The sequence below is a fragment of the Pyrus communis genome, chromosome 9, assembly GCF_963583255.1.
Source record: "Pyrus communis chromosome 9, drPyrComm1.1, whole genome shotgun sequence".
In the NCBI taxonomy this organism is placed as follows: domain Eukaryota; kingdom Viridiplantae; phylum Streptophyta; class Magnoliopsida; order Rosales; family Rosaceae; genus Pyrus; species Pyrus communis.
Window position 1 is genome coordinate 6,377,213 of NC_084811.1, and position 10,590 is coordinate 6,387,802.

General features: G+C 38.9%; 1 protein-coding gene across 1 annotated transcript; it reads left to right on the plus strand.

Moving 5' to 3' along the window:
- The first annotated feature begins 1,386 nt into the window (after window positions 1–1,386).
- Window positions 1,387–5,173, plus strand: LOC137745668 (probable envelope ADP,ATP carrier protein, chloroplastic). The gene is made up of 10 exons (XM_068485664.1): window positions 1,387–1,870; window positions 2,241–2,297; window positions 2,596–2,658; window positions 2,772–2,828; window positions 2,920–3,003; window positions 3,270–3,338; window positions 3,419–3,531; window positions 3,629–3,798; window positions 4,474–4,552; window positions 4,673–5,173. The coding sequence occupies exons 1-10, from the start codon at window positions 1,520–1,522 to the stop codon at window positions 4,770–4,772; spliced, it is 1,143 nt and encodes a 380-aa protein (XP_068341765.1). The 5' UTR covers window positions 1,387–1,519; the 3' UTR covers window positions 4,773–5,173.
- The last annotated feature ends 5,417 nt before the right edge of the window (window positions 5,174–10,590 follow it).

A 10,590-nucleotide genomic window follows, 5' to 3' on the forward strand; every position in this document is an offset into this window, starting at 1 on the left:
GGGAGAATGAATTAGTTGTGGACTCATTATTTACGAGATTCGAACCTAAGAACTCTTACTTACAAGTGAAGATGAATAGCGCTAAACAGTAGTATTAAGTGACACATGTATTTACACTTATAAGTAGGTTAATTCATTAAGTTCTTTTCCTTGTGAAAAGCTTATTTATGATTTATGATGACTCCATTATTACAAAATCCTGGCTCCACCACTGGCTCTCAACCTTAATTGATCGAGTCATGCCTCTAATGCTGTGACTTGGAAAATTTTAATTATCCAATCTAACTATTTGTAATTTTGTTTCTATATTAATTTTTATACTATTAACGTGAATATTACTTTGTCCGCCACGATACCTTTGTGTCCACCATAATACTATAATGTTGTTGTGCACCATTTTAAATTAAACAACTTCAATAAAAGACAAGTTACCGATAGTGAAGTTAGTTATATAAAGAATTAATACAAAGCCACTAATCCTCATGCTACATAGTAAATTGATAAGTTCATAAAAATATAGAGTATTGAATAATTAAGCTTTTTTTTTTCACGAGATGATATTCTAATGTATAAAATTAGTCATCGAATGTATAGATAAGTCATTGAATGTATACGAGTCATGTACACCGTCTCTAGTGACTTAATTCACAATGAAATTCTACTTTAAAGACCAGTTAAGCTAATAAGTGTAATGCTATAGTATAAAGAATAATGTTATTCACACACATATTTGTACTCACTTAAAACCCTTGTTAATTTTTTATCATTAATCATTTTTAATTCATTCAATCCGATAACCGAAAATTAAGAGAGGAGTGTGAGAAGTAAAAATAACTGTGTGTACAACAATACCCTAATAGAAATCAAACCCCTTATGGCCCCCTCACCAAAGTTCGAGGCTCCCGACCTCCTTTCCCTTTCACCATAAAACCCCACATAACTCTTGACAAGAAAAAAAAAGCGTAAGCCACACAATATGCTAATCATTACTAACTATCAACTTTACACATATATTATACATTATCGTTATTCATATGAGTTGAATTTATGACCATTTATTAAAATGTAAATAAATTAATAACTTTATTCCGGTAACATTAAAATATGTCTCAACTTTTACATTTCAATCGAATCATACATTATTATGTGAGAAATATGTCAGGTGATAAGAAAATAAGTCATTCTTGTATATAAAGCCCAATTATTTATAAAATTAAGCAAATGAAACATGGGGTCCAAACTCCATAATCTTTCCAGACCCAGAAGGATGAGTAACGGTGGCTGCCAACATGGGGCCCAAGGTCGCCTCATTTCAGAACATACGTATGGCGATTGGTGAGCACGCGCATTTCTTACCAAATTAGCAAATAATACGCGCCTGTCTCTGCAGATTTGAGAGTCGGAACAAAGTGCGCCTTCCCGTGCACTCTGGTCTCCTCTCTCTCTCTCTCTCTCTGCAACTGCCTCCCTCGCCTTATCCCTTCACTCTTCCACCACCCTTCTTCAAAATTCCCACGCCATGGCCGGAGATTCCAGAGCCATTGTATCATGGCGGAGCATCCCGAGCCTCAACGCCTCCCGCTGCGCCCTCACCGACGCCGCGGACCACCACGAACCGCTGTGGACGACCGCGCAGCTCAGCTTCAGCAGCGGCGGTGGAATTCGGTGCAATTTCGCATGCGTTTCGGTGGCGGAAAGGGGAGAACAAAGGAACGAGTTTTTGCCGACCTCGGCTCAGCTGTTGAAGCATCCTTTGGCTATTCTCGCATGCGTGCCCAAGGACGTTGCGCTATTTGCTGCCGGAGCCGTCGCTGGAGCCGCCGCTAAGAGCGTCACCGCTCCGCTCGACCGCATCAAGATTCTTATGCAGGTGCTCGTTAACTCTCTCTCTCTATCTATCTTTGATTTTTGTCACATTTCTCACAATTTTATAGCCCGATATGCTTTGGATACGGCTTCGTATGAAAGACATTGTGTTGCCTTTGCCTTTTGTGTTATGGTTTCGGTGAAAATACGAAGAAAATGTTCAAAATTTGTTGCTTCCGGGGAATTTAGAAGGCATTGGTTACAAAACATTACTTTCAGTACTCTAAAAGATGTTGACATATTTGCATAGAAAAAAGAACATTAGGTTATGTATCTTGTAAACTTAAGAACAACATTACTCTGGAATTTTCAAAATTAATTAGTAATTCAATTGGAACTTTTCAGTACTCTAAAAGATGTTGACATATTTGCAGACTCATGGGGTGCGAGTTGGGCAGCAAAGCGGTAAGAAGGCGATCAGTTTTGTCGAGGTATGTTATGGTTCGTCTGGACCATCCTCTGGCTCTGCCCGGGTTTTTAAAAATCATAAATTATATACATTTGTCTTACAGTCTTGCATTTTCAGCTCTATCGCCTGCTCTTAGTTTCTCGTATTGTGGTTTTGTGGCTTACATAATTAACGTAGATTTATGATCTTTTCATACAATAGCATAATTCATGGTTTTTCAAAATGTATAGTTCTTTATTATTTAATATATCTTTTAGAAGCATTTGACCTTATCCTGTATGATCACCTCTTCATGTTTAATCTTGGTGCATGCCCTGCAGGCCATAACAATGATAGGGAAGGAAGAAGGGATTAAGGGGTACTGGAAGGGCAACCTTCCTCAGGTTTTCTGCTGATTAAATTTCCCATTTAGTTACAAAACATTACTTTCCCATGCTGTATAGAAGGGGGTTTGTTTGAGTTGCATTTAAGTTTGAAAATTCCTTTAATTGTTTAGGTGATACGGATTATCCCTTATAGTGCTGTTCAGCTTTTTGCTTATGAGGCTTATAAGGTAATTTTGAAACCCTATTCAAGAAAATCTTTGTGCAGCATTCCATGTATTCAGAAATAAAGCTCCTAAGTTTTTTTATTTGAATTTGAAGAAACTCTTTAGGGGCAAAGATGGTGAGCTCTCACTTCTGGGAAGACTTGCGGCGGGTGCTTGTGCGGGCATGACATCCACTTTTGTGAGTAATGCATTTATGGTCATTTGTGGTATTGTAAACCTGTTTGTGGTCATTTGTGAGTAATGCATTTCTAGTTGATGAGCCTCTTCCTGTTAATTGTAAACCTGTTTGTCAGTGTAGTACTCTATGGGAGATGTAAAACCTTGTATTTTACTTAACACTATGGATAGTCGTTAACATTGTTGGTTTTTTGTTTTTTATCTAGCTTATTTTCATTCTACCTGTTATGTAGAACAATTCACAAATCTACTATTTTCCATCTGTAGGTAACATACCCATTGGATGTCCTGAGGTTGCGCTTAGCAGTTGAACCAGGGTATCGAACCATGTCTGAGGTATGACTGACCTGATGGTGTTATTTTTAATAAGATGCCCTTATGTTCATGAAAGATGAATTTTGAAGTGTTGTTTCCAGATTGCCTTAAACATGCTAAAAGAGGAAGGAGTTGCATCCTTCTACTATGGTCTTGGACCTTCTCTTATTGGAATTGCTCCATATATTGCTGTGAACTTTTGCATTTTTGACTTGTTAGTTCACTCCTACCTCTTTCTTTATTACACCGAAGGAGAATACAAATGATTGTATTCTATGTTAGTCATAGACTCAAAGTTTTTCGGATGACAGGGTGAAGAAGTCTTTACCGGAGGATTTTCAAAAGAAAGCTGAAGCATCTCTATTAACAGGTTTGGTGTCAGCTTCCCTTGCCACACTCACTTGTTATCCTTTGGATACTGTCAGAAGACAGATGCAAATGAAGGGCACACCTTACAAGACGGTTTTGGATGCCATTCCAGGTAACATGAGACATGAGATAGTAACAAGTCTGAATGTAGTGGGGTCTTTTAGAATTATAACATGAGACATGTTGTTACAGTTGCAGATGTCTTTAGTTTTTCTCACTATTATGTATTGTATATTTACTTGCTTCGTCTATGATATTATGATTAAATGGGGCACATTCTTGGGGACCAGGAATTCAACTTTCCAATATTCTTGATTTGGTTCAATGTAGTATAAAAATACTTATATGTTCAATATCACTTCATGAGTTATGCTTACAATGTTGGGAAAAGATAACGAATTTGGTAATACATGGATCATACTTTGCATTGGAGTATTAGTTCTGAGAATATTCGTTGCGTGATAGTGTAGGATTTAAATGTTTCTATGAACTGAAGAACGTGGACCGTGTGTGCATGATATAGTTTTATCTTTGTGAGAATAGGTTTACCTTAAAAAGTAACAAAAAAGTTTCATTCGGTGATAATTCTGGCCCTTACTTGGTAGAATGCGTCTTTTCCTGCATGCGTAGTGAATTGGAAAATTAGCTGTTGGTCAAGCCTTTGAGTTTAGGATTTAGGGTTTCTTTTGATTTGTGTGTGAGCTGGACTCGACTTAGGATTGTGACTGAGTTATATCTTTGGGTTCATAGTCAAAGTCATTTATCTGAGTTGATGTTGCTTGTGCAGGTATTGTGGAGCGTGATGGACTTGTAGGTTTATATAGGGGTTTCTTGCCTAATGCTTTGAAAACTTTACCGAACAGCAGGTTCCATGAACATCCCTGTCTATTCATTCCCTATCACATTATGTTAAAATATAAGCCGAAAGATCTCATTCCTAAGTGCAATTTTGGTTAACTAATGAAATCTCCCTCTTTCAACTGCAGCATTAGGCTCACAACTTACGACATGGTCAAGCGTCTCATTGCGACCAGTGAAAAGGAGTTTCAGAGAATTGTGGAGGAAAATCGCAGTAAACACCATTAAAAGGCTGTTGGGTGAACAGTCCAACATTTTGTGCGACTTTATTGTCTTTGGTTCAGAGAACTACACGAGTACTAGGACTGACCTTCACCGAATTTTCTTCCCGGCATTATGCGGGACTTGTATTAGTGAGGACTGTGCTGCACAGTCAATGCTTTGTCCCGAAGGTTCTATATATTTTTGTAGAACATTCATTAGTTCTAGCTAGGTTTCCTATTAGTTCTAGGTAGAAAACCCTTGGATTTTGTAGTAATTCATCGACCCGGCCTTTCTTTGTTGTAACGTAATCCTTCCAGGTAATGGAAGCTGTTCTGATTATAATTTCCATGTAGTAACATTCTTTTCTTGAGTCAGTCCTGTAGGAATCGAACATGTGATGGTATAACACGTGAATTAGCAACACATCTATGTGCACTTGCTACATCAATTCTTTTAACTGCTGTAAAATGTGGCCGTGCAAAGCATTATTGGGAGAAAAAATCCATAGTAAAATGTATCTATTTGATAAGAGAGATTTTCCTTGAGATGAAGTGAGGAGTGAAGGCTTTGATGTTGCGGTGTTCCAAATCAATCATATCTTACGACATCAAGCGGGGAGTTAAAACATTTGGTGATGCGTGACAAGTTTGAAATGTCACAGCGGGATAATGAAGTTTTAGGCAACTCCTCCCTAGAAAAATGAAAGAAGAAACTACAAGTTCGGTTATTAAATTTAATCTGTATCATCAACATGATTCCATGAAACTTGATAATACATTGTGAATTCAAAGTTAAACTAATTAAGTACTAGTGATTAACTTGCACTACATATTTTAACTGCTTAATTAGCCTGTTAATTAACTCTGGCCTCTCTCTTTCTTCCAGAAAACTTAAGAAAACAAAAGAAAACAGATCAATCGCCGTCACGGTCCGTGAGCCTACTGGCCGGGCCATCATGGAGCCGCACCAATATTCCGACCACCAGACGGGGCAGACCCTCCATTCTTGCCAGTCTTGTCGATTAACTTGTCCCTGTGCAAGTGTGCATTAGAAAACAATGAGAGAGACGGAGAGAGAGAGAGAGAGAGAGAGACTGAGAGACTGAGAGTGATGTACTTACTTGACATACAAGGCACAGGCTAATGTCATGGCAGTGTCCCGCACACCCAGCAGAACCATCTTTCCGGTGATGCACCAGCCGCTCGGCGTGCTCATTGAGGAGAAAGGAAACAATGGAGGGGGGAGCGAGAGAGAGAGAGATTGAATGATGAGTATGTGAGTAGTGTGTACTTGAGATTTGAGTGATAGGGTTGTAAATAAATAGTGACTGTTTTACTTTCTACTGAAGCTTATTACTTGGGGGTGAAGTCAACAGAGTTTCTTTCTCATCAAGAAATACAAGAAAAAAGGAGTGTGGGCAACAAACAAACCAGCAATTTTGTAGCTGTTTTTGAATTATACTCGTGTATATATATATATATATATATATATATATATATATGTGTGTGTGTGTGTGTAATGGATAAATTAGGTCCAGTCCGGTAATTATCGCATTAGGTGATAATTGACTAAAAAAATTTAATTTTCTAGCAAATTATTTGTTTCATATCATAATCAAATGGATAATGTCAGGAAAATCAAAATTTTAAACCAAATTTTTGAACCAAATAATATGTTCCTAACAGAAAAGGTACACGTTAACCAACACTTAATAATAATTCAACCACAAAATTAGTGCATGTTTTCTTTTACAATACAACTATTAGGGTTGGAAGCCATATTTGTAAAAAAAATGAACCACAATGTAAAGAAGGGTTTTTAAATGGGAACACCCAGTGAGCCTGGCTCGAGGCCCATTATGTTCCGTAAGAGCGTCATGACCACCACCTCTGTCTTCGTACACCCGCCTCATGGTTGGGCCAACAATATTGAAGGAACAAGAAGTACACCGTCAAGTGATAACATCATAGTAGGATTTTCTTCCGTTTCTAGACGATTGTGCTTTAGATGCAATCTCTGTTGCCTTGTCATTTTCATCCAACCAATCATTAAGTATCCAATCCTTTATTGATTACACTAGCCTTCATGCACACACTCACGCGCGTGCAGAAGACATTTTTTGAATCACGGCATCATTTATTTAAAAAAAAAAAACAATCATTTGACAATTAACTTAATCATAGTGAAAGACCTTTGACAAATTGTTTAATCACATTGTTATCCGCATGCGAAAAACTTTTTTTATTTTTTTTCTCTCTTCCCACTTATATTTATATTATATTTTATGATGGTCAAATTACCAAATTACCCCTGCGTTATTTGATATATTATATTGGGCTGCTTTTGGATTTTTTTGGTTGAGGGATCATTTGTCCAAATTTTTTTGTCGAATGGCGTGACCCCAAATTTTTGTTGGCATGCGTGGGGCACTGGCTTTCACTCTCCCCATTTATATTTATATTATATTTTATGATGACCAAATTACCAACTCACCCTTGCATGATTTGATATATTATTTTGGGTAGGTTTTGAATTTTTTTGTCTGAGGGGCAATTTGGTCCAATTATTTTTGTCAAAGTGGGTGGCACCAATTTTTTTGTCGCATGCGTGACCCCAAAGTCACTGTTCATCGCACTGCTCGCTTTATATATTATATGACACACCCCAACCCAGAAAGTCCACTTGGACCCTGAATCGAGCTGTGCTGGCCGACACCTGGAAGGTGACGAAGCCATAAAATGTGATAGTGTACAAAAAGTGAATAAATTTGAATCTAAAAGTGTCTAAGTACCAGAGTGCGCTACGAGTGGGAGCGAACCCATTTCACACGCGATGTCAGAGCATAAGTAAAGTACAGTAGTATGGGTAAGAATCATACCCTCAAAAATATCCATCAATACTAAGATTCGCCACAGATTCTTGTCGATACAAACTCAACAGCTAAAACCTGGAGGGCACCAAACAGAAGGTGTGAGTAAGCAATAAAACCAAGCTTCCCAAAGTTATTACCTCTCTAAAAGTAATGCCCCTAAATGTAAAACCCGTATCGTTTTCCATAAGACAGTACAACATATATACATATATCCAAACCATACTCAGAAATGACCAAAACCACGGTTTGCCATTAACTCCACCATACATTAATAAGTAAGCCAAATGAACTAAATCAATACAAAGTGATATATCAGTCAGAGTCATCTAAAATGACATGTACAACTTATCCGTATCTCATCAATCATGGCTAGCATATAAGTCGGAGTCACCTCTAGTGACCTGTACGACTTATCCATATCTCATCAATCATGGCTAGCATATAAGTCGGAGTCACCTCTAGTGACCTGTACGACTTATCCATATCTCATCAATCCTGGCTAGCATATAAGTCGGAGTCACCTATAGTGACTTGTACGACTTATCCATATCTCATCAATCCTGGCTAGCATATAAGTCGGAGTCACCTATAGTGACCTGTACGAGTTATCCATATCTCATCAATCCTGGCTAGCATATAGCTCAATAAGTATATCTGCACACGAGTCGAAACCACCTAAAGTGGTCTGTACGACAGGACTGGGTGTAAATAAATACGCTCAAGTGCTACGATCACGTGAAGACTGGGCGAATAATTGCGGGTCACCTACGAGTCGGAACCACCTAAAGTGGTCTGTACGACAGGACTGTGCACCTACCTTGGATCCAAGGTGAGCGTAAGGTGCGGGAGGTGAACATCACGTGAAAGACTGTGCCCTGGCCACGGGCGGGAGCACTAACACCGGGGTGCAGGTTTATGAGCTCTCAATGCATCTCAATATAACATATGCAACTCATGGCAACCAGTACGACAGTATCGAAGTTGCCTAACACATAACTGTAGTCATGCTATAACGCAATCGATTCAACTAGTACCATAAACTCACCTGAACTTACATGGGTGTCCTGAGTTCACCTTTGCACTTGAAAGCATTCCCAATAATTATATGCAAGTAATATACATATTGATATACCATGATGCAATCTAATACTCAACCATGTCGTAGCATGTTCAATTATAAACAATACAGCGAGAAATGTACAATCAATAACGCCATACTCCCAAACTACTTATTTTCAGGGATAATTATCCATGACGACCCAATTAACACTAATTTAGCTAACTAATTCATAAAACTAAAACTTGCCTTTACCAATTTCCTTCGCCTTACTCAATTTCCCAAGCAAGGCTTTTGTCTCAAATATTTTATGGCTGCATCTAACGTCTCGTTAGACTGCCTACGTACCCTAAATAGGGATCAAGCCATTCGTAGTTCATATAGGTACTTCAAGCATTCACAATAATTATATATGAAAGTAATATACCTAATCAATTTAAAAGTGTCGATAGAACTCTCAACAATATGTACGATAAAAAGGAAAAGATCCACTTACCTGGAGTCCACGCTATGATTCTCTAGCGCACACATCGAGGCGTCCTGAATGATTGGTCCCTGTGACCAATTATCAAATCACATCTCAGAACTCTTATCTGAAGAATACGTAATTCACATAAAACACAACCTCAACGACATTCTAAAATAGTTTGATACCCATTGACCACAAGTCAACCGTCGATCAAAGATCGACGGTAGGGTTTACAACCCTGTATAACTTGACCCGGAAGATCCACATATCAGATTTCTAATCCGCAACTCCCAACGATCCACAATATGTTTCTAGAATAACATACTAAAATTTCATTACGATCCAACGGTCAGATCTCCGCCAATTGCCTAAAACAAGTGGCCATGAACATTTATTTTACTAACTTACAAATCCAATTCAGGAAGATCCGTAAGTCGGATTCCCGATCCATAAATTCCTATGATCTTTAAATATTACATATTATAATGTATCCAATTTTGGTGACGATCCAACGGTCGGATCATCGATTCACATTTTTATCAAGTAACGTATCGTAACGAATTTAGGTTCCAACTATCAACCTACGTCATTCAAACGACAAAACTGAATTCAAAACATTCGACATAGCCTAAAAATAGCATTGGCGGCTCACTGGCCACGCGCCGCCGCGGGTGGCGGTCGGCCGCCCCGACTCGCCGGAAAATCCAACTATTTCCAAAAATTCTCAAACTTCACATAAAAGAAGATCTCAGTGAGTGGAGCAACTTTCATACCTGCCACGAAGTCCAAAAGTGGACGGAAGATGGTCAATTTTGCCCACGAAGCCGGCGGGTGCCTAAAACTTCCCGACGTCGATTCGTCGTCTACGGTGGTCCAACGGGGTCAAGGTTGGTTGGGTTTTTCTCCTGGGATGATGGGCTACAAAGCCCAAGTGGTGGCATCGGCCATTGCTTTGCCGATTTGCCGGAAAATCGAAAAGGGTGGCCGGAGCACCATTGATTTTTGTCAACTTTCGTGGCCTCAAACCGCCCCATACCATGGTTAATCAAGGTGGTTCTTGGGTGGGTTTTGTAGAGGGGAATGAGAGCTTCAAGATGGTGGTGGTGGCATCGAAAAACGCCACCGGAGTTGGCCGGAATCGGCCTTGGAAGAAGGACTCGCGGTGGTGCGGGCATCGGTGCACGGGAAGCTCTCTTCCCTTTTTTTTTTTTTCTTTTCTTTTCTTCTTTCGTTTTGATTGGCTGCAAGCTTCACTTTTATTTTCTAATTGGTTCCTTGTCGCTTTAATTTAATTGGTCCACTAATCCCATAAGGTGGGAATTCAAATTTTAAATAACCAATTTCAAACGTCCATAAGTACCGTTATAATCCAGACTCGCAAACGGATTTCGCCTATACGTTCGTACCAAAGAGTACTACGAGGATATGCTTAAAGAATAAGTCC

Coding starts and splice junctions, on each gene's coding strand:
- LOC137745668 (XM_068485664.1), top strand. CDS start 1,520: ATGGCCGGAGATTCCAGAGCCATTGTATCATGGCGGAGCATCCCGAGC. Junction 3,339..3,418: donor GGTATCGAACCATGTCTGAG/GTATGACTGACC, acceptor TGTTGTTTCCAG/ATTGCCTTAAACATGCTAAA. Junction 3,532..3,628: donor AACTTTTGCATTTTTGACTT/GTTAGTTCACTC, acceptor TTCGGATGACAG/GGTGAAGAAGTCTTTACCGG.